Genomic DNA, 23,379 nt, shown 5'->3' on the forward strand with positions numbered 1-23,379 from the left:
GTGGCTCAATGTGTATTTGGGTAGCTATCTCAAGGGCTCCCAAGCACTGGCTATACTAGCACCCTCTTGTCTTGTGTGGTGTAAATCCTTGATTCCACTGGCAGGACTGGAATTCCCTCTGCAGCCTCAACCCCCTCCCCCATAGTAGGCAGGGAGTGAACTGCTATCAGGGGATCCAGTGAGAGGAGAAATCCAGACAGCACCTAATCACCTGTAATCATGGCAGCAAGTTGCATAATAACCCGTTAAGAGGCACCCCTGTGCTTCTCTTGTAGCTCCACCTTGTGATAGAGGAGAGAGCAAGGATTGTGAGAGAGTCTGCAGATGACAGCCTGCCCAAACAAACCCCTGTATGCTGTTCCTGTGTAAAGTGAAGCACTCACTGAGCCATCTGGGACAAGCAGTCTCTTAAGAAGGTTGTTGGAGCAGGTTGCCCTGCATGGCTACACATGAGATCTCCTCCTCAGGAGGCTGTACACTCCCCAGGTAAGTCTGTGAGCCTGCAAGACAGCTAACTGTTGTATGTATCTTGTTTGGGGTACCACTAAGGACTGTTTCCTCCCCATTTCCAAAAACAACCATGAATCCCACCCCCTCTGGTGTCATTTTTACTGGTGTTATTGTTATTTATCTTGTGTATTATGGTAACATTTGAGGACAGCAGTCAGGATTGGGCACTCTAGAGACAGAGGAAACAGTTCTTGCCCCATAGTGCTTACATTGTAGTTTTAAGGCAAGATGCAGTGAGTGAAAGATGAGGGCAAAGGTAATCAGATCCTGTGGTTCTGATTGATGAGTCCACAGCTGTAATGTCCATAGTTTGACAGCTCTAAATCACTTAAAGATTTGTTAATTATATATAAAAATTCCTTATCAAATATAACTTCCTGGGTTCCTTGTACATTTCCCCTCCACTCACACCTGGGGAAAAAAGTGATCCAGGGATTGCTGCCTATAACTTTATGTTTGGTTGGTCTCCCCCTTCTATATAAATAAACTATTCACAGTTGTCCCCCTACCGAGCATTATTAAATTTTGCATTAACTCTGGGATATGCTTTCTGAGAGGCACAGCACAGAATCTGGTCTATTATTTTTAGTTAATTCTGGTGACAGGGGTCAGATTGCTAAACCTGGAAACAGCCTCTGTTTAACCTCAGATCATCACAGACACTAGCAACTCAAGTTTTCCACATATATTGTCACCTACCATTGTACATCATTCTGATCAGGAGAGATTACCTATAGGGATAAGAGTTCAGTCCACTTAGTCTTTGGTTTCTCTGCTGAGACTGCCAGCTACACCCATTGTTATGGTGATTTTTATGATTTGGACACCTGTCCACTAGGAAGTGGACTGAGACCTCCAACTCAGTTCACCTGGATCAGCCAGCCACCCTAACGTGGTAATGACTTTCTATCACTATCATCCACAGCTGGATTCAAACCAGATGCCAAGAACTGAAAGGTTCTTTATCCCATTACTGATCCCCTAAGCCACCCAGTCTCCAGTCTCTGCCTGTCTTGACTGAAGATTATCGAAAAGGAAATCTATAGCTTAAGGAAATTCTTCCAGGTTCAATCAAGCCTGGTGGGTAACTGTACTCTGCCTTGCTTTGTCCTGACCCCAATTACTAAACACTGATAAGGATCGGGAAGTAAGTGGCTGTATTATTTAACAAATGAAAGGTCAAAAGCGCTGCCATTCAGCAAGGTCAAAGGTTACCATCACTGTTATTAAACAATTTGAAAGCAACCTCTCCCATCAGTGGCTGTTCCAGGATAAAGCAGCAAGCAGCTGAGGATCCAGGCAGGCTGGGGGAAACAAAGCACGGACACCAGATATAGTTCAGTCCAACACTTGGTTGTGGGCTTCATTTCTAATACCTTCTTCAAAGAGGGGAAGTCAAGTGTTCCAGGAACACACACAGACCTGTTGTCAGTGCAGCTAGCTCTCTTGTCCCCACCCCAAAGAGATTTCAGATCCTACTATAGGTTAATAGGATGGCTGTCCTGTTAGAGTTACCATTCATTGGGTGAGATATTAAACTGAGGTCCCTTCCACCCATCTCTGGTGGGACATTAAATATCCTATGGCAGTTTTCAAAAAAAAGAGTTCAAGGAAAACTTCAGTGTCAGGGTCAAACATTTCCAATTTGATTAGGCCAGTTCTAATGCTGGAGACTGTGTGCGGGCTATTGCTGGATGCAGAATAGCCACTGCAAGCTTTACACTACCAGTACCACTTGACTTCATAAAGTGCCTTGAGATACCTTGAATGTTAAAGGTGTTGTAGAAAAACAGTTTCTCTTCCATGGTGTTTACTTAGGGCATCACAATTCAAGAGGAAAGAACAGATGTTGATCCATTAACTACCTTATGGGAACCAGTAGGAGATATCATATTAATAGTGGCTGGTCAATTTCTCCTCACCTCCTGGAATAGATGTGACAGAGTCTTGGGCCTTCTCTGCCCTTTGCTAAGGGATACACACTCCCCAGCGAAGGAAAATCCACTAAGGACTGTTTCCTCCCCATTTCCAAAAACAACCATGAATCCCACCCCCTCTGATGTCATTTTTACTGGTGTTATTGTTATTTATCTTGTGTATTATGGTAACATTTGAGGACAGCAGTCAGGATTGGGCACTCTAGAGACAGAGGAAACAGTTCTTGCCCCATAGTGCTTACATTGTAGTTTTAAGGCAAGATGCAGTGAGTGAAAGATGAGGGCAAAGGTTCTGTGGTTCTGATTGATGAGTCCACAGCTGTAATGTCCATAGTTTGACAGCTCTAAATCACTTAAAGATTTGTTAATTATATATAAAAATTCCTTATCAAATATAACTTCCTGGGTTCCATGTACATTTCCCCTCCAGTATCATGTATGGCCTGGAAGGGGACATTGCAGAGCAGCCGGGGCTACCACAATAGCCCATGAAAGCCTGCACTCAAGTGGACGCCATGGGATAAAGTAAGCAAAGTTCAGTGTGTCCATCACTACTCTCAGATTATACTATTAACAGAGGTGGGATCAGTATCATTGGCATGCCCTGGGTTATTTCCTGGTGCTGTGAGACAAGACAGAAATTGGGCTTGGTGGAGAGAGATGCAGGCAGAGGTTACTCATCCCTACAGTGTAAGGCCAGACCTTTCTCATGGCTGTCTCAGGAATCCAGCACTGTCATGGGTTTAAAAAACATCCATGACTTTGAAGGATTTGTGTGCATAAGTGAGCATTGGAGAGGGTGGATGGGGCTGCAAATGTTAGGAAGCAGGAGAGGAGGGTGCATCGTTTAACAGGGGTGTTGGATGAATAAGGGGGTTCGTGACTGGATGGGCTAATGTGGGAGGAGTTTGTAGATGATAAAAATTGCACAAACTTCATCAAGAGCTTCAAAGCAAAACCCTGAGCTCCACTGAAGTTGAACAGGGAACTGGAGCTCAGTGACAGCACTGTAGGGACAGAAAGGACCAGAGATGTCCCTTCTTCTCACAGCATAGGTGCTCTGCTCTGGCCTGGAGTTTGCACTAAACATGGGAAAACACATGTTACTTTGAGTGCATAGTATTGCCAGAGACAATGACTCTTTCCATGACCGTTGCCATTTTCACTATTGCTGTTAAAATTTCAGGCACCTTCCATCCATTTAAGTTTCCTCATAGATGAGACCCGAGGCAGTTCAGTAATCTGTTTCTAGAGTTGAAAAGATCTGGTGGAAAGGATGGGGTGAGAAATTCAAAGTGCTCCAGAGTCTGGGATTCATCCCACATGTTTCACATCTGGAATCTCCCTAGTAGCATTTTCTGTAACAAGATAGGAAGAAACCAGGCCAGTAGGTCATGATGGGAACAGCTGTGCTGAGAGAGAGCAAATATGTGGGATAACTGTGGGCAGCTTTCCCTGGAGACTCTCTTTGGCATGATCTTGAGTAAGAAATGTGCCCAGACCATGTGATTATCCTGCCCTAGTCAGGGAGAAGACAGCCACCAGGCCCAAAGAGCTGTCTTCATTATATCAGTCAGTTATATACAGTTTTCTGGCTTTTGGCTTCATTCCACATTTTTCAGCACTTCTGTAGTAGTGTTCTTCTTCCTGCCTCCTGCTGGAGCAGAGGAAAAGTGAAGAATTTATCAAACTGCCAGTATTGTCAAAATATCATCCTGCAGGGGGCATCACATGAACAGGGCAGCTGCCATTCTCCTGCCAACAGATTCTGTGCAGACCCCTTCCTTTGTGCTCTCCATGAACCCAGAGCAATAAGATGTAGACTTCTGTGGGACACCGTACCCACCACACTGCCAATCAAGCTGCCCACAGTATGATAGAAAGCATGTTGTTAAAGTGCTTCAGGAGGGGTAAATATCAAAGAGACTCTTTTATGGAATCACAGTCACGACTCCCGAGTTAGGGTGGTGGGAGGCTTCAATGTCTGTCTGTCTGTATTTATCTATCTGACATATTTCTAAGGAGCCCATTGCCCTAGTATCTTGGCACTTTTAATAGCTATAATTTGAGAAAATACGTGTTTTCTTAAATTAGGGAATAATGCTCTGCTTTTCCCTCATGTCATCCAATGCTACTGCCTTAAAGGATACTAGTATCAAAAGAGAAGCAGCCAGAGGGAATCCATCATTAAGAAATAGCTCAAACTAGTGTAACCCCTCTGCCAGGCTGAAACAATAGCAGCAAGGGCCAGGTTCAATACCTAGGGGTCCCTTCCCCACAACGTAATGCAGACCAGCTCGAGCCCCCACCCAGTGACCTGGGAAAATCTTACACACACCCCTGGGCGCCTCAAGGAGGCAATACTTCCCCTCTCGCAAGCACAGACTCTTGGTGTAGCAGAAAAGGTTTAATTACATAAGATAAACAACAACAAGCATGAAATTTGGAAAATACCTCAACTGGAGTTCATAGGTCAAACCGTGAGCAAAGACCCACCCCAGCAACTTGGGCCGTGTCCTTCTCTCTGGGCCCTTGAGTCCAGCAACCCCCCTAAATCACCCACAGTCCCAAAAGTCCCACAATTCAAAAGTCTCTGTCCCGGGTCAGGCAGCCCAGAGTTCAAGAGTCTCTTTGCAGAGGTCCCCCTCCCCAGCCTAGGTAGAAAGGGGCACCTTACGTGGTTCGGGGCCAACTGCCCTGCCTCTTCGTGGGGTTCTGCTTCCACTAGTCGTCCCCGCAAACAGCTCAGCTCCGCTTACTCTGTGGGCTGCTCCACTCTGCCAGCTGCTCTGGTCCACCAGCTGTCCTGTGATCCGCTCCAGCCGTCCTCACGAGCTGCTCAGCTCCACTCACCCAGTGGCTGCACAAACTGCTCCACTCTGCTCTGCCAGTATTGCTTCAGGCTCCCCCACTCATCAGCACAGTGCTCTCAGCTCAGCAAGTCCAGCTCATAGTAGGGGAGCCCCAGTAAATTCAGCTCAGTAACCAGCATCTAGATTCTTAAGGGAATCAAAAGTTAACTCTGACATTCCACAGTGGAGAGAAGCATAGGTGGAACTGGTGCTTCTGACTCACACAAGGAGCCTGCACCACCAAGTACAGATATCTGTCCCCAGCCTCTCTCTTTTCAATGGGTTTTGGAACCCATGTGCCCCATCTAGCAAGCGCTATCCAGCTGACAATGAAACCCCCCATCACAAGACAATTTTGTAGTTCCCCATTTACCCAATCAGGGTGACAACATTTCATTCCTCCTGCCCCAATAACAACGAAATTGGAGCTCCCACAGCTGTGAAAATAACCATCCCATGCTGCTTTGCGGTATGCTAAGTGGGGTGGGAGTGCCCATGAAATAACTGAAATACCAATGCAACACTTTCCGCACTCCCCATAATTTACCACCAGATGTCAGGGTGGGGCTCATCCTGACTCTGCTTACACTAGGAAATGCATCTTCCATCATGCCCTAACAGTGGCAAGATGTGAGCTTTGATAGATTTCTGTGGGGAGCTAATTCCTGATTGAACAGCTTGCTGCCAGTAATGTCTGACCCCCACAAATTCAACGCTGGGGACTGAACAACAGCCAGGTCATCTGTGTGGGCTGCAACTGCTGCAATGGGATGTAGAAGTGGTCTCTAAGATTGCCAGAGTCCTGAACCATTTAGGGCTTTAAAGATCATGATCAAGACCATGAAATGCATCCAGAAGTGAATCCAGAAGCCAATGGAAAGCATAGTACTGGTCTGACATGGTCTTGTCAGTGGTCTTAGAGAAAGCAGGCCAACACATTCTGTAGCTTCCAGTTGGCTCCAGGTAGAACACAGCATAATAGTTTAGCACAGAAGTGACAAAAGTCTGGATGACCATTGCTAGACTCGCAGCTAAAATGAAAGCACACACTTGTTTGGCCAGCTGAAGATGACAAGGGCATTTCTGGCCTGCTATTGGAGAATCCAGAGCAGAAATGAGTCCACAAAGATGCTGGGATCACAGGGCAAATTCCATTAACTCAAAGTGAAGTTACACTTCCTCAGAATGCTTCTTCTAGCCAGCTTTGCTTCTTATCTAGAACAAGCCTTATCCATCTAGTTATAGCCACATTACTACCTCAGCCTGATACAAGAAGAGCAGAAAAATGGCATTGTCTGGGTTCGTTTTCCACTCTAAACCCTGTTTTGACACCCTTCATCTTTCTCAGGAAAATTCTTTCTAACCTGAAACTTCTGCTCAGTCACCAGATTATAAAAGTTTAGTAGGCACTGGAACTAAGAGTCAAAGGGGGACCTGAGACATCAGTCTGCACTGCCCTTCTAGTTAAGTGTTTGTGTCTCTCACTGTGGGAGCACTGACAGTTTGGCAATGTGTCTCACCTCATGTTGTGGTCATTCCCCCTTAGTAACCATTCTGGGTTTGTGTGGTTCCACTGTTGTCACCAGATGCCTCATAACAACATGTTCAAACAACCCAGCTGTCTCATGCTGTGTGGCTTCTTCTGTCTCTCTTCCAATGGTACAGTCAATTCAGGTTGTTTACAGGAAGAAAGAGGTGGACATTCATTGCTTTCTGCACCACATCTGCTGATGAGCCCATTCCCCTCATTCATATATACACACACACTGCACAGGCCTTCCTCCATGTAGCTTTAAATTTGCATTAACCGAAGGGGTATCCTTGTTGTTGCAGTGGAAGGGGGGGAAATGCTTTCTCTGGTTCTAGAGAAAGTTTTGCCCATCTGTAATCCCCAGTGTCTCCTCTGTTCAGAGCTGGGCTGTGACTGAAGAAACCTGAGATGGCCCAGGAGAAAGAACAGCAGTCTGCCTAAACTGTTTGAAGAGTTAATACTCTTTCCGAATGCTGGCACCTGGGAATCCTTTAATGACTTAGACGGTGCTTTGGGCAGACTGAATATCAACTTTCAGCAACAAAGGCCCTCAAAATATTATTTATTTATCTGACTAAAATACTTAAAGTATTCCATTGCTGTGTCCCACCTCCTGCCTTTCTACCGGACGTCATGAGACCAAATGCTGCTCTCAGTGACGCTGGTTTTATACCTGTGTAATTTATGTCCATTGACTTTAATGGAGATAGATTTACATCTGCTTTTCTGAGAGCAGAATTTATCCCAGGCTGTATCCTATGTAATGAAAGCCTAAACCATCACGCTCCCTGCTCAGGAGGGTATTGTATATGAAATATTTAAAACATTTAATGGATTTATACCCCCAGCATAGCTATTGAAAATATAAGTAAGCATTTGCAGCTGGGAGGGGGATGTCATTTAGAGGAATGATGGACCACCCTGCTGTGTTTTATATCGTGTGTTGGGAAATTGTGTTAATCAAGTGAGCTTTTATTGGCAGGACTCTGTTCAGTTGCATTCTAGTTTAGAGACTCCCCCTGATACCAGAGAGGGACATAGGCCGAGGTTTCATGGGTGTAAGCGAAGCCTCACTCCATCTTTTTAATATCCAGATCTAGACTTATAATCCTCTGAAAATTATTTCCTGCCTCTCTCCTTCCCTCCTCGACTTGTCTGTCCTTGTCTGAATCCCTCCCAAGTCCACATTAACCCCATAAAAAACTGATCCGTAGGAACTCCCCAAGCCCCCCTTTCCTGGTTTGATGCATTTTCCTATTCCACAGTCTCTAAAAGATTGAAAAAAGTTACAGCAAAAAAATAGGCAAGCAAATGCTGCCCCTTCAGAAATCTCTTCAGCCCTGGGGAACCTGGCTTACATCTGTCTCTCACTGTGCATTTGTACAGCACCATGGGGTCCCAATCTCAGTGGGAGCCTCTGGACAGTGCTGGAATACAAGTAATAAATCATATATAATAATTAATGACTGAATACAGCTTTGCTTCTGGAGACTCCTCTATGGTGCACCACACTTCTTCCCCTCTACCTGATCCACCCTCAAAGTCACTTACATTTTGCAGCGACTCTACTATTATCCAAGAAGTCACTTCAGATTTCAGCTGTGAAAGTTTTCTAGTGACAGTAATAGACTCCCCTCCCGCAAACCCCCAAATTCAGCTTGGGCCCGCAGCGGCACAACATGCTGCCACTAAACAACTGGCTTGGCCCTATATGCTGCACTCTTATGGCTTTGCACAGCAACTCCAGGGCTGTTAAATTTGTCATATAATTTGTTGGGACATATGCCCCCCATGATAGACTGCAAACAAATAGTGCAATAGATTTACCCTATGATGGGCTGTGGCATCTATGACACGTAACTCATGTTGCCAGCATATGAAGACCTGAAGCATGAGGACTACGCCTGGAACAATGCTCCTGCACTGAGGTACCACTCTCACAGTCACCACTGTCTTTCAGAGTCATGGGTTTGACATTACTTTGGTGTGGGCCTTTCTTCTGGCTGCAGGGGAGCCCATCTCAGCACAGAACTCCAGTAAGGTCTAGAGCTGCTGCGCTGATTGATCTGGCGCTTCCATGTCTCCATGTTTGCAAAAACCAGCCAGTTTGATTTCAAAATGTGGAACCACTTAGTGTTTCCTTTTCATCTGACCCTGGCTTTACATCCACTCCAGTTAACCCAGTATCACATCTTGCAGCATGAGACCATTTATCTTTGGAGTAATAGGATGCATATGGGGGAAACCCGATTCTATTGAAATCAGTGTCAATCTCCCCCTCCCCCCCCCCCGCCCATTGACTTCAGTTGAGCCAGAATTTCACCCATAGAGTGGGAACATTGGTCCTCAGGGTGATGGAACAAAATCAGCAAAATGGGCTGTAAGGCAGTTATGATAAGGCAGGTTCCTTGTGTCTCATGGAGAGACAGGAGAACAAGCCCACAAGTAGGCAGAGGAGCTCATGGATAGTGTGAGAAAGTTACAGTGGCCATGTGATATGAAGAGTTGGCAGATGGATTCACATCAGGATGGCAAGGGCATAAAATGAGGCTGTGGAAACTACGAGTACCATCCTTGCAGAGAGACCTTGATACCTTTCATCATTACTGATCCACACAGACACGGGGTAGGGGCTGTCTGCCAGGTTACTTCCTGTGAGAACACAGCACTGTGCAGGGCACTGGTGGTTACAATTGTAAAACAATGCTATAGTCCATTGAGCTGATTGCTCAAGCCAGTGGCAACCTTTGCTGATGACTAGATACTTCTGTATGCCCTATAATTCCTGATTTGTAAACATTCCTAGATTTCCTACTCCACTGAGCAGCTGCCTCATCTATGTAAGAATGTCAAGCTGGTAATTCCTGCCAAACATTAGGAATCTGGTTTTGGAAGGGTTGGTTTGCAAGAGATCTTAGCTTTTGGTATAATGCAGTATTAAAAAGCACCCTCTTGAGTCCTATAAACAAATAATAATGTTGTCATTACCCCTACGCCCCCCATTGCTTTTAGACTGAGTGATTCAATCCAGTAAAACCCTAAAGGAAGGAGGGGCAGTTACTATTTCACATTTGAAGAAAAGTTTGATTTTTTTTTATCTATCTTTTCTTGAAAGCTCATTATATGTTTGCAGGGTTTTGACCCTTTAGAATGCATCTGGGCTAGATAGAGAGCTCGCTCTCTCGCTCCCTGGGGATGGTGAACAGCTGTATACTGTGTCTGAGGGACAGTTTATGTGGACTGAATGTTTCATTGTTATGGAGGCTGGATCATAATTAAAGGGACTAGAGGAGGTGGTGGAGGCAGAAGTCCTGTGAACCGAGAGAGCAGGGAATTGATGAGTATGAAAGATTTCTGAGCTAACTCAGATTGGGAAAGCTTGGTAGACACTGCCCTCTTTGTACCATGGACAAGACTGCAGCTTCTGTACCTTCACCGTTGCTAATCTTGCCTGGCAGACGCTGAGGAGATGCCAGCAGTTCAGCATTGCCTCTTCAAGCTAATCTTGGTGCATTTGGAAATCATGTGCAAGTCAGGGGTCCTAACAGCCCCAAGACAAAGCACAGCAAACATTTATTCAGGAGTATTTGTGCTCATTCCGGGCAAACGTGAGCATGGGAGGAGCCCTTGTTTCCCCTGCAAACATCAGTTCAGGGTGCTCTCACCTTCCACAAGATCATTAGAATTACACCCTCGTTAAGCTCTACTTCCTTTGAGGTAGGTAGCCAAGGGAATTGGGAGCCCCTCTTGTTATAGGAGCCTGTGGAAGGCTCTGAACATGTAGACTTAGTGAGCCCCTCATTCAGTCACCCTCTCACTTCAGAAACATTTCTGTGCACACATGAACTTCGTCACTGGAATCACTACCACAGGACTTCACATTCCTCCTCAAAGAACCACTCTTGTAGCTGCATTGGAGCCCCCTCTGTCTTCCCTCTGAATCATAAAGAAGGGGACAAGAAGGGCACAGTTGGCTTTCAGCGCATTTCTTGCAGTGTCACCTCAGTAACAGGAATCACCAAGGGAACACAGAGAACAGAGATGTTGGATGCTGACAGGAGAGTTTTCATATGTTGGAGAAAAAGCTGAGATGGGTTCTGTGCTTGGAAATGAACATGGGTTGTGCCTGCCCTGGCTGGAGTGGAGCTTGATGAGACACCTGTTTTCATGGAGGAGTCTGGAGACAAGTATGGGCTGACTGAGCACATTTAGCAAAGAGGCATCATGCAGCTGTTCTGCCTGGCTTATGCACATAGGTGCCTCAAAGGTCCAGAGACCCTCTTGGTTCCAGGAACTAGTCAAAGAGGCAGCCAGGAGGAGCAATGAAAATACAAACTAAATAATCAGGAAAAGAAACAAACTGTGCTGAGTGGCAGCTAGTCTTCAACGGGTGAGCTGTGTAAATACCACAGGGGTCTTGTGAATAGGCCATGGGAATCTAGTCCCTGGAGAGGGACTCAGTTGGGTCAGAACATTGTTCCTCACAGGAGGTATGTTTACTGTTGCACAGCGCCGGGTGTCTGCTGTGAAAACATTCCACTGCTGATCTCCAATATACACTGACCTTTCAGCCAAGAGATGTTTCCTCCATGTGCCTGTGCGCATCTGTCTGTCTGCACACATCTGTCTGTGCCAGAGAAAAGAAAGTGTTCCAAACAGATCCTCCACTGGAAATACTCTGCTCAGACCCCAGGCAGGCATGCGCTCCAGACCCACTCTGATCATGGAAAGGCCCAGGATAAAATAATGAGATTCTTCATTTTGTCACTATTTCATCTGCTTAGTACTTGTATGGTGCTGTCTTTGTACCACATGCTGTTACACTAGAAGTTCTTTGGGGCAAAAGACTGTTATTTGGCACAATTCTCCTATGGTACAGCACCAGGTACACTGAAAATGCTATACAGATAATATCATCATATCCCAGAATCCTCTGAGGAAGCAAAATATAAGGACCTGCCAGTGTGAGTGGCCTCCAGAAGAGGCAGGGAGCTTGCCAGCCCCATGATGTCTCAGTTCCTAGTGATATCACTGCTCCTGAATGATGGTGTATGAACCAACCAGGAGGTCAGACTAGATGATCATAATGGTCCCTTCTGACCTTAAAGTCTATGAGTCTATGAATAACCAACCAAAGGTGTCACCAGTCAGCCCTTCTCATTAATGATCCTCCTTTCTGTCCCTTCTGCCTTCTATCTATACCCTTTGTCTTCCTCTTTTTCTTTTTCCCTTGTCTCTCTCTGATCCCTCTCACCCTTCAGTTCTGTGGCAATGTGCCTGGTTATGCTTATTCCCTAAAACCCTTTTCTGCTGGCAGATTTGCCATAACAGGAAGCCCACAGCCACTTTGGCACTGGCTCCTATACAGGATCCAATAACCGTAGCAGAAGAGTTGGTCTCAGCCTGGAACCAAAGGCATTGGAGGTTTCTATATAGGGTCCTGGAGAGATGCCACAGTGCAGAGCGAACAGAGGGAGAGTAACAACTGAGTCTTTTTAGCATTAATCAGGTTTCCTTGTAGAAACCAGGTTTGGGTCAGAAAACTGATATTGTAACAAGTGGCACTTTGGTGGCTTCCAGTTCTGCTCCCTGTGTCTTGTAGCTGCAGTAGCATTGTGACATTTGAACACACACTGGCCACGCCATTGTGCCCCACCCCACCTGTAGTGGCTCCATATATGCCCTCCTGTCCCCACGCTATAGATCTGCCATCATCCACAGTTTGCAAAGTATTGGCCATGGGGGTGGAAGGGTAGAGGACTTTCACTCATCATTTTAAAAAATGCCACCCCAGAAATTTAAGAATAGATCATAGCAGTGTGCCAGGGTAGCAGAACTGGGGGGTAGAGGGAGCTAGCACCCCTGCAATGGAAGCATCATGGGAACTGATATACAAGCAAAGAAACATACGTCACAGGCCACTGAGGTTGGCTGTGACTGCTGAGGGCAGAGGTAAGAGTGAGACCCAAAGGGGCTGAAGCAGCCACCACAGCGCCCACAGCAGGAGGTGATCAGGACAGGAGCAGCTATCCCTGGTGAGAGGCTCCACCAGTGGCGTATTATCACCTAGGCTGACAAGGCCTAGGCCTAGGGTGGCAAATTTGCAGCGGCAGCAACTGACGCCGCGATTCTACCAATCATAGTGCATACTGAAGCCACCAACAATGGCGCAACGCCATTTAGTAAACATACTCGCGAGAATCCTAAACATTAATATTATGACTGGAAGGAAGAAATTAAGTGGTTCTCAGTTTTGGATCCATGTGCGGTCCTGCACTATAAGCGAAATTGCACTATACAGACGTGCGTTCAGCTGAGGGTCTGCTGTACTTGTAATTTTATTTATAATAAAACTTGTAAATGTTCAATTATTTTAATGATATTTAGATTCATTTTAGTTCGAACTAATTTGTAAAAAAAACGAAAACAGGTTCATATGGGGCCGGGGCGGCAAAATCATTAATCTGCCACTGGGCTCCACACCACACCCCCATTTCAAGCCAGCTTCCACTGCCTCTGGTGGTGTGTGTTTCCTATGAGTTGGGGTAGGACATTGGGAAGGAGCAATGCCACTACTATTGCTGTTATACTGCCATAAGTGTGCATGGTGCTATAGAAGAGGTCACTGCCCCAGGGAACTGATAGTCTGAATTAGAATGATAACCGTGAAAAAAGAACAGAGCACAGGGAGGAAAGGGGACCACATGCCCCAAGGGTAGGGAGCTGCTCTCAGGAGAGCTCTCTCTGCAAAATGCTCACAACAGTGTGTGTGTTTCACAGATGGGGTGGGGGACAGGTAGTTTTGTCTTTATCCAGAGGGAGGGAGGGAGCTTGGCAGTGGGCCAAACAGCAGGGTGGAAAGCAGTTTGGAAGAAGGAATTTTGAGGAGAACATTAAAGAAGGAAAGGGAGGCTGCTTTGTCACATGGGTGGCTCAGAGGCCCTCACAGAGCAGGTAGCTCTGCTTCTTGCCCATTCATCTGAGATTACTTCAGTATCTGATCCATCCTCTTACCATTCTTCTTTGTTTTGTGGTAGTGCCTGGGGGCCCAGCCAAGATCAGATTATTATTTATTATTTGTGTTTCCATAGTGCCCAGGAGTCCCAGTCATGGACCAGGACCCCACTATGCTGGCTGCTGCACAGACACGGAACAAAAAGATAGTCCCTGCCCCAAGGACCTTATAATATAAGTAGGCAAGACAGACAGAAAGCAGTAGAGAGGAAGTATTATTGTCCCTGTTTTATAAATGGAGAACTGGGGCACCAAGAGATCCAGTAACTTACCCACATCTCCGGAGTCCTGATCCAGTGCCTAAATCACAATTCCATCTGTTCCTCAGTGGGGAAGTCAGTGCAGTCTTTGAAGAGAATTGGGGCTCCTTATCCAACAGGAAATGGTCTATAAAACCCTCCTACTCTTGGTCATAAGCCAATCTCTGTTTGCCAGGGCTTAGGAAGAAACTAGGAAGAAACATCCCCTACAAGCATGTTATTCCATAATTGTTCACATTAAAAATTCTAATGTGAACTGATATTGGTCACTGACAGAGACAGGAAACTGAACAAAATGGACCACAGGGCTTTTCCAGTCTGACTATTCATTTGGTCCTATACGCTTCCAGTGGCAACCTTACTGATCATGACTGGGACAAGGAACTTGGAAGACAGATTTGCTGGAGACTGAGGGTGAGACTCAAAGCTGTGCAGGGCATTTGTAGGGCAATTGTATTACATACATTCTTCAAACAAGGCCTGCCCTTAGCTCTGTCAGTGGTTGGAAGTAGCTGTGTGATGGACTCGGCTGGGAGAGACAGAAACATAGCTTGTTTTTCCAGAGGCTGAAGTGGTTGCAGCCACTTGTTGTGCTGCAGGTGGGCAGTGGGCACCCAACTGGTGACTCATCTGAACCCATCAATTTGCTGTTGTCATCGCAGCTGCTGGAAACCCATTCCTCCATCCACTCTGTAAACAGAGGCTCATCACCACAAAGCAAGAAGCTTCCCTGGTCCCCCATCAGTGCAGGGAGCCAGAGAGCTTCTTGCTGAAAGCTGCCTTCTCTTTGCTTTCAGACATGTCAATATTTACCGAGTGAGACTCCACCTTTGCCCAGCTGGAGCATGACGGCTTTGCCACTCTTGCATTCAATGTCTGGACAGTGCAGCATTAACATTAGGAGGTGATGAGTGACTGGGCTGACATGACAAATGAGAATAGATCTGCAAACAGAGAACAGCAAACACTTCATAGGGGGCTCAGGACACCTGCTGGGAAAGATGTTCCTTTTGCATGAATCAGGTGGCCTCTGAGGCTGTATTAACACTCCAAGAACCTGCAGTCCTGGAACTCCCTGATGGGGAAGGTACAGACCCAGGTGGAGGTAGACAGTGAAGTGGTAAGGTGGCACTGAGGGGAAAGGTGTGGTCCTGGCAGCACCGGCTCCAGGCACCAGCGCAGCAAGCGCGTGCCTGGGGTGGCAAGCCGCGGGGGGCACCTTGCCGGTCCCTACGAGGGCAGTAATCAGGCATCCTTTGGCGGCGTGCCTGCGGGAGGTCCACCGGTCCCACGGATTCGGTGGCAATTTGGCGGCGGGTACACCGAAGTCACAAGACCGGCAGATCTCCCGCAGGCAAGCCACCGAATCCGTGGGACCGGGGACCTCCCTCAGGCAAGCTGCCGAAGGCAGCCTGCCTGCCATGCTTGGGGTGGCAAAAAAGCTAGAGCTGCCCCTGGGTCCTGGGGCTGAGCTAACAGGGAGGCTGCAGTACAATCCTATGGGCGTGCTGTTATGGAAGTTACTTTGGCATGACTCCCAGGGATTTAACTGCTACTTGGATGCTACAGTGATGCTACGGTAAAGCTAGATGGACTGGATTAGACAAATTTGGCCCAAGTTCTCTGACCCAGGAGAACCCATTTATGTTCACAAATTCCAGTGGCTGGCTGAGTGGGTCAGGGAAGAGATGCTGGGGGAGGGTATCTGAGAAGAGAGTACGTTGTTCAGTTTGGGTTGGCTTTTGTTGGTTCGCTTCTCACTTCCCACTGCCTCCAATCATTTCTGTTTGTTTCAGTAGGAGGCTCTGGCTGCAAGGTGGGGTTTTTAAAAGTGACTGAGAGGCACAAGTCCCATTGAAAGCCACTTCAGCACTTTTGAAAAGCCCACCTGAAACATGTAAGTGGGAGGCAGCATTTTCAGGAGGAATTAGAGTGAAGAGAATGTGGAGGACAGGAGAGGGAGTTTGTCTGTTGTACATGTAAGGAGCAACATGGAGTAGGCATGAATCTGAGGGTGGGAGAAGGGTATAGAGGGGAAATGAAGAGGGGAGGCCTGAGTGAAGCAGAAGAGGGAGAGGGAAGAATAGGCATAAAGAATGCAGAAGATGAAAGGAAGCCAGGACAGGGATTTGAGTAAGGGAATGACATGGCCTGGGCAATGAGTGAGGAGAGCGATTTTTGGCAACTGAACTCTGCATAGCATGCAATGAGGTGAGAGTTGGGGAGACCAGACAGGAGGAGGTTGCAGCAGGGCCAAGGGGAAACACAAGCAAGGCTTGGACAAGGGTTTATGCAGTCAGCATGCAGAGGGGAAGTCTGATTTTAGAGAGGTGGTAAAGGAAAACGCTGCAGAAAGATGTTGCAAGCTGGCTGTTGGGCTATTTTACTTTGCAAAAACTAGGCCCTGGAACCCCATAGAAAAACTTACTTCAATTCACTGCAAATAGAATGTCTAATACAGGAGGATTGAGGCATTAAGAAGAGTAAAGTGTAAAGGCTGCTGGTCCACTTTCTCTAGAGTTCTTGTGTGCCTGGGCTTGTGGCGGGGGAAGGCTCTAACCTGACCCTCATCTCCCTTTGGAGATAGTGCCAAGATCCCTTCCTTCTCTTGCCACTTCTCTGCGATGAGGAAATGTTCCTTCACCTGGTTGGGAAGGTTTCTTATGTGGAGCAAGTGGCCGATTTAAATTCAAGATCATTATCAGATTATTATAGACCAAAAATACCTGCCAGCTAATAAAACTGCCACCAGTAACCAGCTAACCCGAACACCCAGACTGTCTGCAGGATGATCAATGCTGATGATCAGCAGGAACTAAGTCTGCTGATCGAAAGGCTGGAGACAGAGGCCTACACAGGCCACCAAAGGGCTTCCTGATGGCAACAGATTTCAGTCGCAGTTGGCCTAGGCTGGATTGGAGCCAGTGACCTGGTGGTGCAAGCTCCTCTCCCATTATGGATCAGAAGGTTTCCAATCAGTGGGGTCTATGTCCTGGTTTGCAGAGTGTCAGCAGGAGACCAGGATTCTACAGTAAATATCTTGTGGTTGGGGATTATTTAAAGTGAATTTTGATAAAAGGACTCCCCCAAAAAACAAGCTACCAAGGCAGGAAAGTACTTAACCAAGGGTTTTAATCAGCAATGGTCTCTGGAAGAACAGACTGTCTGAGAGGGTCCCACCCCAGTTGGCCTGAGCTGACAGAGCCCCAGGCGGACAGCAGCTGCAAAAGGCTGCCTCCCAGGAGCAGGGTAGGCAGGCTCAGCCAACATCTGTTCCCCTTTAATCTCTTGTTCCTCTGTGTTTTGATTTGGAGCTCTACATAATGAGTTACACTCCCTGGCTCATCCACAGCCACTACCCTGAACTGCAGCTCTCTGGGACTGTGCTGGGACAGACGAGCTCAGCCATACCTGGGATGCTTGCAGAGGCTGCCCAGGGTACTTCTGCTGGTTGTACCTCTTCCTATCCTACCAGAATCCAGCAGTGTTCCCAGGCCACTTCGCAAGAGCTCAGCTGCAAGAGACTGGAGAGTTGTTTCTATTTCACTTCTCTGACCTCACTGTTTCCAGTTGTTCTAATTACAAAAGACTCATGTCAGGACAACCTCCTGGGCTTCCTTTTATTCACACCCCCTTACACTGTCAATGTCTGCTACTCCCACAACTGCAAGGCCTCTGCCTTCAGGACACTGGAGCTTTTAACCTCTTGTGTACATCGTTTAGTACATGCCATTACAATATCAGACCAGGGGACAGAATACTGAGTATACTGAATCCTAAAGATCTTCAACAAAGGCAGTGTGCTTGGTCAGCTTCTGTTCCTTCCCCTGTGGGAGCTCAGTGAGGCACTGGGAGAGGAGCTGAGGATGATGTCCTACTGAGAGGAGACAGTAGGAGACAGGAGCAGCTGCTGTCACATAATAGCCCTTCCCCATTCAACCCCCCGCCAAGGTGGCTCACAAAGGAGCCTACAGGGCTAGGGGTTGAAAAATGAAGGTCTCCCAGTGATGCTGAGAGTGTCTATAAAACCCACAGGGGGTCTGGGAGAGGGAAGTGGTCTCCTCCCCAGACAACGTGAGAAACCTCAGCTAATACTGTCATTTCCTGCCTGGCACTTCATGCTGTCCATTCTGATCCTCTGGGATCAGAAAGCACAGAAGGATAAAATAGTCTTGCCCTGCACCTCCAATCTTTCCCCAGAGTGATGTGCCAGGATCATTGCTAACCCTCAGCATCCTGGCAGTTCCCAGGGAGCTGAAATATGCAGGGTCATTGAACTCTGAGCTGATGCAGCAAAGCGCCTTCCTCATACACAGCGCCATGCTGCAGTCAGAAGCAGTAACACCTGGCAATACCATGGATGGGGAAACCATTGCAGAGGGAAAGGGAATGTCAGCAATACACAGTGGGATGGATTTCAGAGGCCAGTGAACCCAGAGCAGCTCCAAAGAATTGTGAAATTACCTCTCCACATCCAGCTGTAAACAAAGCTAGCAGGCGCCAGAGTCCCAAGTCCCAGAGCAGGGGAAGAGGAACAAAACATGGGGCCCCAGGCAGAGCAGGGGTGCTAATCTCTAGATGCACCACAACAACACCATCTCTTGCAGACCTAGCTCTCCGCTTTGGTGAATGTACTCCCCTCCTCCCTAAGTCAAGAAGAGAAGGGATGGGACAATGGCAGCTTGACAGGGACGGGGAGAGATCTCACAGAAAGCTAAGCTGCTGTCCTGAGAGGCAGAGATTTCCTTCTGGTACAATGGCAGTATTTCCTCAACCAGGACTGGATAGGGATCTTCAGTTAAGAACTAGCAGATACTTTGACAGCTTTCTCTGCATGGCCTCTGTGCTAACCAGAGGACACTGCTTCATCAGGGCTCTTTGTTACCCAAGAGAAGCTGCTCCCTCAGAGCCTCCAAAACCCAGAGGATACTGGTGCTGCTGTTGAGCGAATGTGTGTGAAGCTGTCCCTTTTTCTCTCGCACTAGGGTGACCAGATGTCCCAATTTTATAGGGACAGTCACAATATTTGGGGCTTTTTTTATATGGGTTCCTATTACCCCCCCACCCCCGTCCTGATTTTTCACACTTGCTGTCTTGATTACCCTATCTCACACTCTCAATGGCTTCATTTTTAAGAGGCTGGTAAAAACATGATATGATGAGTTCAAGTGAAAATCTTTAACTGCTTCTCCCAGGAAAACAGCCTGTGGGCAGGGATGTTGCACAGCCAAGGAGGAACTGCCAGGAAAAATAAACAGGCACCCAGCTGCGGCTTCCCCTTCTGCATCTGTCACCTCTCCAGTTTCAGAACAATCTGTGCATCCCTCTTTGTGCTCCTGTGATCTCCACACAGGTCAGGTACATGAGTGCGTTGTGGGACACCCCCTAGGCATAGCTCTGCAACAGTGGAATATGGGGGAGGGAGGTGTTCAGAACCCTACGCAAAGCTGTGAAGAACGTCTTCCTCAGCCTGGTTCCCTTCAATCCCCCCATATGCTTGTCTCTGTACTGCCTGCTGCTGGGGAGCCTGGAACTAATGGAAATAGAGATGCTAGTAAAGAACAGCCGGAGTCATTCCAGGAGTATTAGAAAGGCAGAGGCTTATGGGCAGGGTTATGTCACACTGCTTGTGTGTAACAGTTCCCTCTTTCTGGGCTGGTGGAGCTGCTGCTTTAGCTTGGATGGTAGAGGCCCGTATTGTGAGCCTAAGGGCCCAGCCTGGGTTCCATGTGTGGTGCTGTAGAGGGCAGAAGGCCTTGAGGCTCAGACCAGTCACACAAACCAGCCAGTAGCTGAAAGGAGAGAGGGGTTTGTTCACTTTACTTAGAGCCAGCAGTTCCCACAAATAAAGGGGCATCTGCTTGTTTGGGCAAGAACAAAACGTGTCCAGACTAGAATCAGTGACAGAGTCTAAAACAAAGCTATCTGAATTTTAATGATTAACCTACCACAAACCTGATGGTGCTGGGCTGCGGATCTTGGTGGTAGTGCTCTTGAGATGTGGATTCTGCTGCATCCAAAGACTGGGATGGGTTAGTACCCTGGGGGTGGGGATCTCACTGTCCTCAATGTGAAGAAATGTGGCAGCAAACTGAGTGAGCAGATGTAGCTAAACCCATCTGCAGATAAATGTTGTTTCCCTAGAGGACATGCTATCACTGGTACAAGACAGTCCTTTAACTGGAGCATTAAAAGAAGCAGCTTCTTGTTCCCTCAAACGGAGAATTAAGGGAGAGAAACATAGATCCTTCTCCTCTGTTGCACTACTGCTGCCCCTCTGAAGTCAATGTAACTGAATCAGTGTAATTTGCCTCACGGATTCCCAGCATCTGCCGCAGGGTCTCAATCTCCCGCTATTCACACGCACGCACGCACGTAAGAATCCGGAGCTGGTCGGGAATGGTATTTTATTTCCTGTGAAAAATACGTGAATACTAAACTATTTCATTTTTGCTCAAAACAAACTAAACAAAAGGTATTGTGGAATTTTTTAGGTTTTCCTTGAAAAAACAAAACAATTTTCAGATTTTTCAAATTACCACTACCACCCCCCATCACTGCGGCCATTTGTGAGCTGCATCCCCCCCAGCCTGTGAGAATGTTAAATATACAGCCCCCTGTCTGGATCCAAGGTTCTGCTCTAACGGGGGCACTTTAGAAATGGGAGGGGGCCATACTCATTCTTTTCCCAGGGCTCTGCAGTGGCCCCAGAACACCCTTTGTATTGGACTGTGCAGTGTTTTAATATAATGAATCCCAAATCCTGTGCCACTGGGAGGCAGCTCTGTGGCTGTAATAATTTTCCTGAGGGATTAGCTGAGCCTGTTTTGCTTCCAGCTGAGCATTTGTTAAGGGGCAGGCCACCATTTCACAGTTGCAAGGGGGCTCTGAGAACTCTGCACCAAAAGGAGGATCCTCGCATTGACACCTTCCAAGAGCCACTGTGGCTCCTGTTGGGTCAATTACACATCACTGAAGAGAGGTATCTGAATACAAGGAAAGAGAGAGCAATGGGCAGACAAAAAGAGAGAGACCATGGGAAATGGCCATTTAAGAAGGAAGAAGAACTAGTGGCTGTGGGGGTAGCTCTCAGTTACTCCAGTCCCTGCTTCGCAGAGTAGGAGGCACTGAAGGGAGTAGGGCAGGAGCGCTGGCTGCGGTGGGAGATGCCAGCTACTTCAGTCCATGCAGGAATCATCCCAGTTACAGACGTGGAAAAGAGACAACTAACGAGGGATGTGATAGAGGTCTATAAAATTGTAACTAGTGTGAAGAAAGTGAATAAAGAAGTGTTACTTACTCCTTCACCTAACACAAGCACCGGGGTCACCAAATGAAATGAACAGGCAGCAGATTTAAAACAACAATCTGTGGCACCCATTGCCAGGGGATGTTGTGAAGCCCAATACTATAATGGGGTTCAGAAAAGAACTAAATAAGTTCATGGAGGATAGGTCCATCAATGGCTATTACCCAAGATGGCTAGGAATGCAACCCCATGCTCTGGGAGTCCCTAGCCTTTGGCTGCCTCTGGACAATGGGATGGCTCAGTCAATTGAGTGCTTGTTCTGTTCTTATTAGACAAACAGGAATTAGGTACACCGCTACCTCGATATAACGCCGCCCGATATAATACGAATTTGGATATAACATGGTAAAGCAGTGCTCCAGGGGGGCAGGGCTGCGCACTCTGATGGATCAAAGCAAGTTCTATATAACACGGTTTCCCCCTTAATGTGGTAAGATTTTTTTGGCTCCCAAGGACAGTGTTGTATCAAGGTAGAGGTGTACTATAGAAATGTAGACTGTGCTTACGCAAAAAGAAAGGCGTTGGATTCCCTTCACAGCATCGTATCTAACACTGCCATGGCCTGGGGTGGCTACTCCATCAAGCACCAATCACCCAGACAGGTTGGCAGCTGCCAACTGTGAAATGGGAGACAACTGCACAGAACTGGCCCTACCCACATTTCGCCACCTGCTTCAGGCACTTGGAGATGGTGCAGGCTTTGTTTTACCTCTCATGGAGACATGTTGAGTATATTTCTCCTTCCTTCCTTCTTTCCTTCCTTTATTCCCTGCCCTGCTTTCACTGGCCCATGGGAACATTCAGGGTATTTCCCAGCCTGGCTGTCCATGGAAACACACACTAACCCAAAGGCCATGCTGAATGCAGCCGCCCCCCATGGCCACTGCCTATGAACTTGCACAAGGCTGAGTTGAACCAGATTCTCCTATGTGCTCTGAGGGAGGGAGGAAAATCACCTTGCCAGTTTTGGGGGGGTTCCACTCTGGAGGGAGGAAAGATGCTAACTGGGTGAAAGTGTTGCGGCTTTAGCCCTGCAGCTTAGCTCAGCCTTCAGCGCTGACGAGGTGTGATCCTGCCAACTATGTGAGTTCCTAGGCTACTGAATCTACTCTTTGTCTTGAGGAATCCACTGTGAGGCTAAGGCTTAGCCAGGGCTAATATTCAGAGCTTCTGAGACACTGCCATGCTAGCCTGCCCCCACACAGAACATCAGCCTCTGAGCCTCCCCATCCTATCTCATCGCCCCAGCTCCCATCATGTAGGACTTCTACTTCTCTTCCATAGATAAAAGCAGCACATCCTCACAGGCTCTGGGGCTCAAGGTGAATGCCAGAGAAGGGGGGAAGATCATGAGGACAGGTGCTATTCAGAATTAGCCTAGAAGTTTAAGAGTTAAACATGACAGCAAAACTACACAGTGTAACACAGCAGGAATTGGGGCCTCTAGGTGTAAAAATTGAGTTTTAACGTGATGCTAGACACCAAGCTTAGGGGAAGAATGAAAAGCAACCAAGAGCTTATTATGATCAATGGGTGTGTAGGTTCTGGTGCATTCAGAGGCCGGGAGTATGAATTCTGGTGCTAGTCTCCTGAGCTTTGGATCCCACCATGTTTAGGAGGTGGGAGGATGAATCCTGGTGCTAGTGCCCTGGGGTGTGGACCCTGCTACACTGGGGCTATTGCTTATATGCTCAGAGGCTGGAGGATCTAGCACTTGTATCACACAAATTAGGGTGGAAGAATCCTATTATGTCATGTAGGCCAATGCTGAAAGAAATTTTCTGTTGCTTTGTCCAATCTAGTTTGAAATGTCCCAGGTAATGGGATTTCCATCACATTCCTTGGGCAGGTGACTGACTTCTGCTTTTCTCTAAACTGTTCATTTTATCGTTCCCTCATCCTTCCCACCCACTCCCACCACGTTTGTCTGTTTCAGCCACATATTGCATCCTGTCTGTCATGTAGA

At 47.3% G+C, this 23,379-nt stretch overlaps 1 protein-coding gene across 1 annotated transcript in view; it reads left to right on the plus strand.

Moving 5' to 3' along the window:
• The window catches only part of LOC120400786 (epoxide hydrolase 1-like), a 50,137-nt gene that overhangs the window by 764 nt on the left and 25,994 nt on the right, over positions 1-23,379 (plus strand). Inside the window, exon 2 of the mRNA XM_039529794.1 lies at positions 276-486. Within this exon, the coding sequence (XP_039385728.1) occupies positions 440-486 (47 nt within the window). The 5' untranslated portion in view covers positions 276-439. The remainder of the gene's footprint in view (positions 1-275; positions 487-23,379) is intronic.

The sequence above is a fragment of the Mauremys reevesii genome, linkage group 3, assembly GCF_016161935.1.
Source record: "Mauremys reevesii isolate NIE-2019 linkage group 3, ASM1616193v1, whole genome shotgun sequence".
Taxonomy (NCBI): domain Eukaryota; kingdom Metazoa; phylum Chordata; order Testudines; family Geoemydidae; genus Mauremys; species Mauremys reevesii.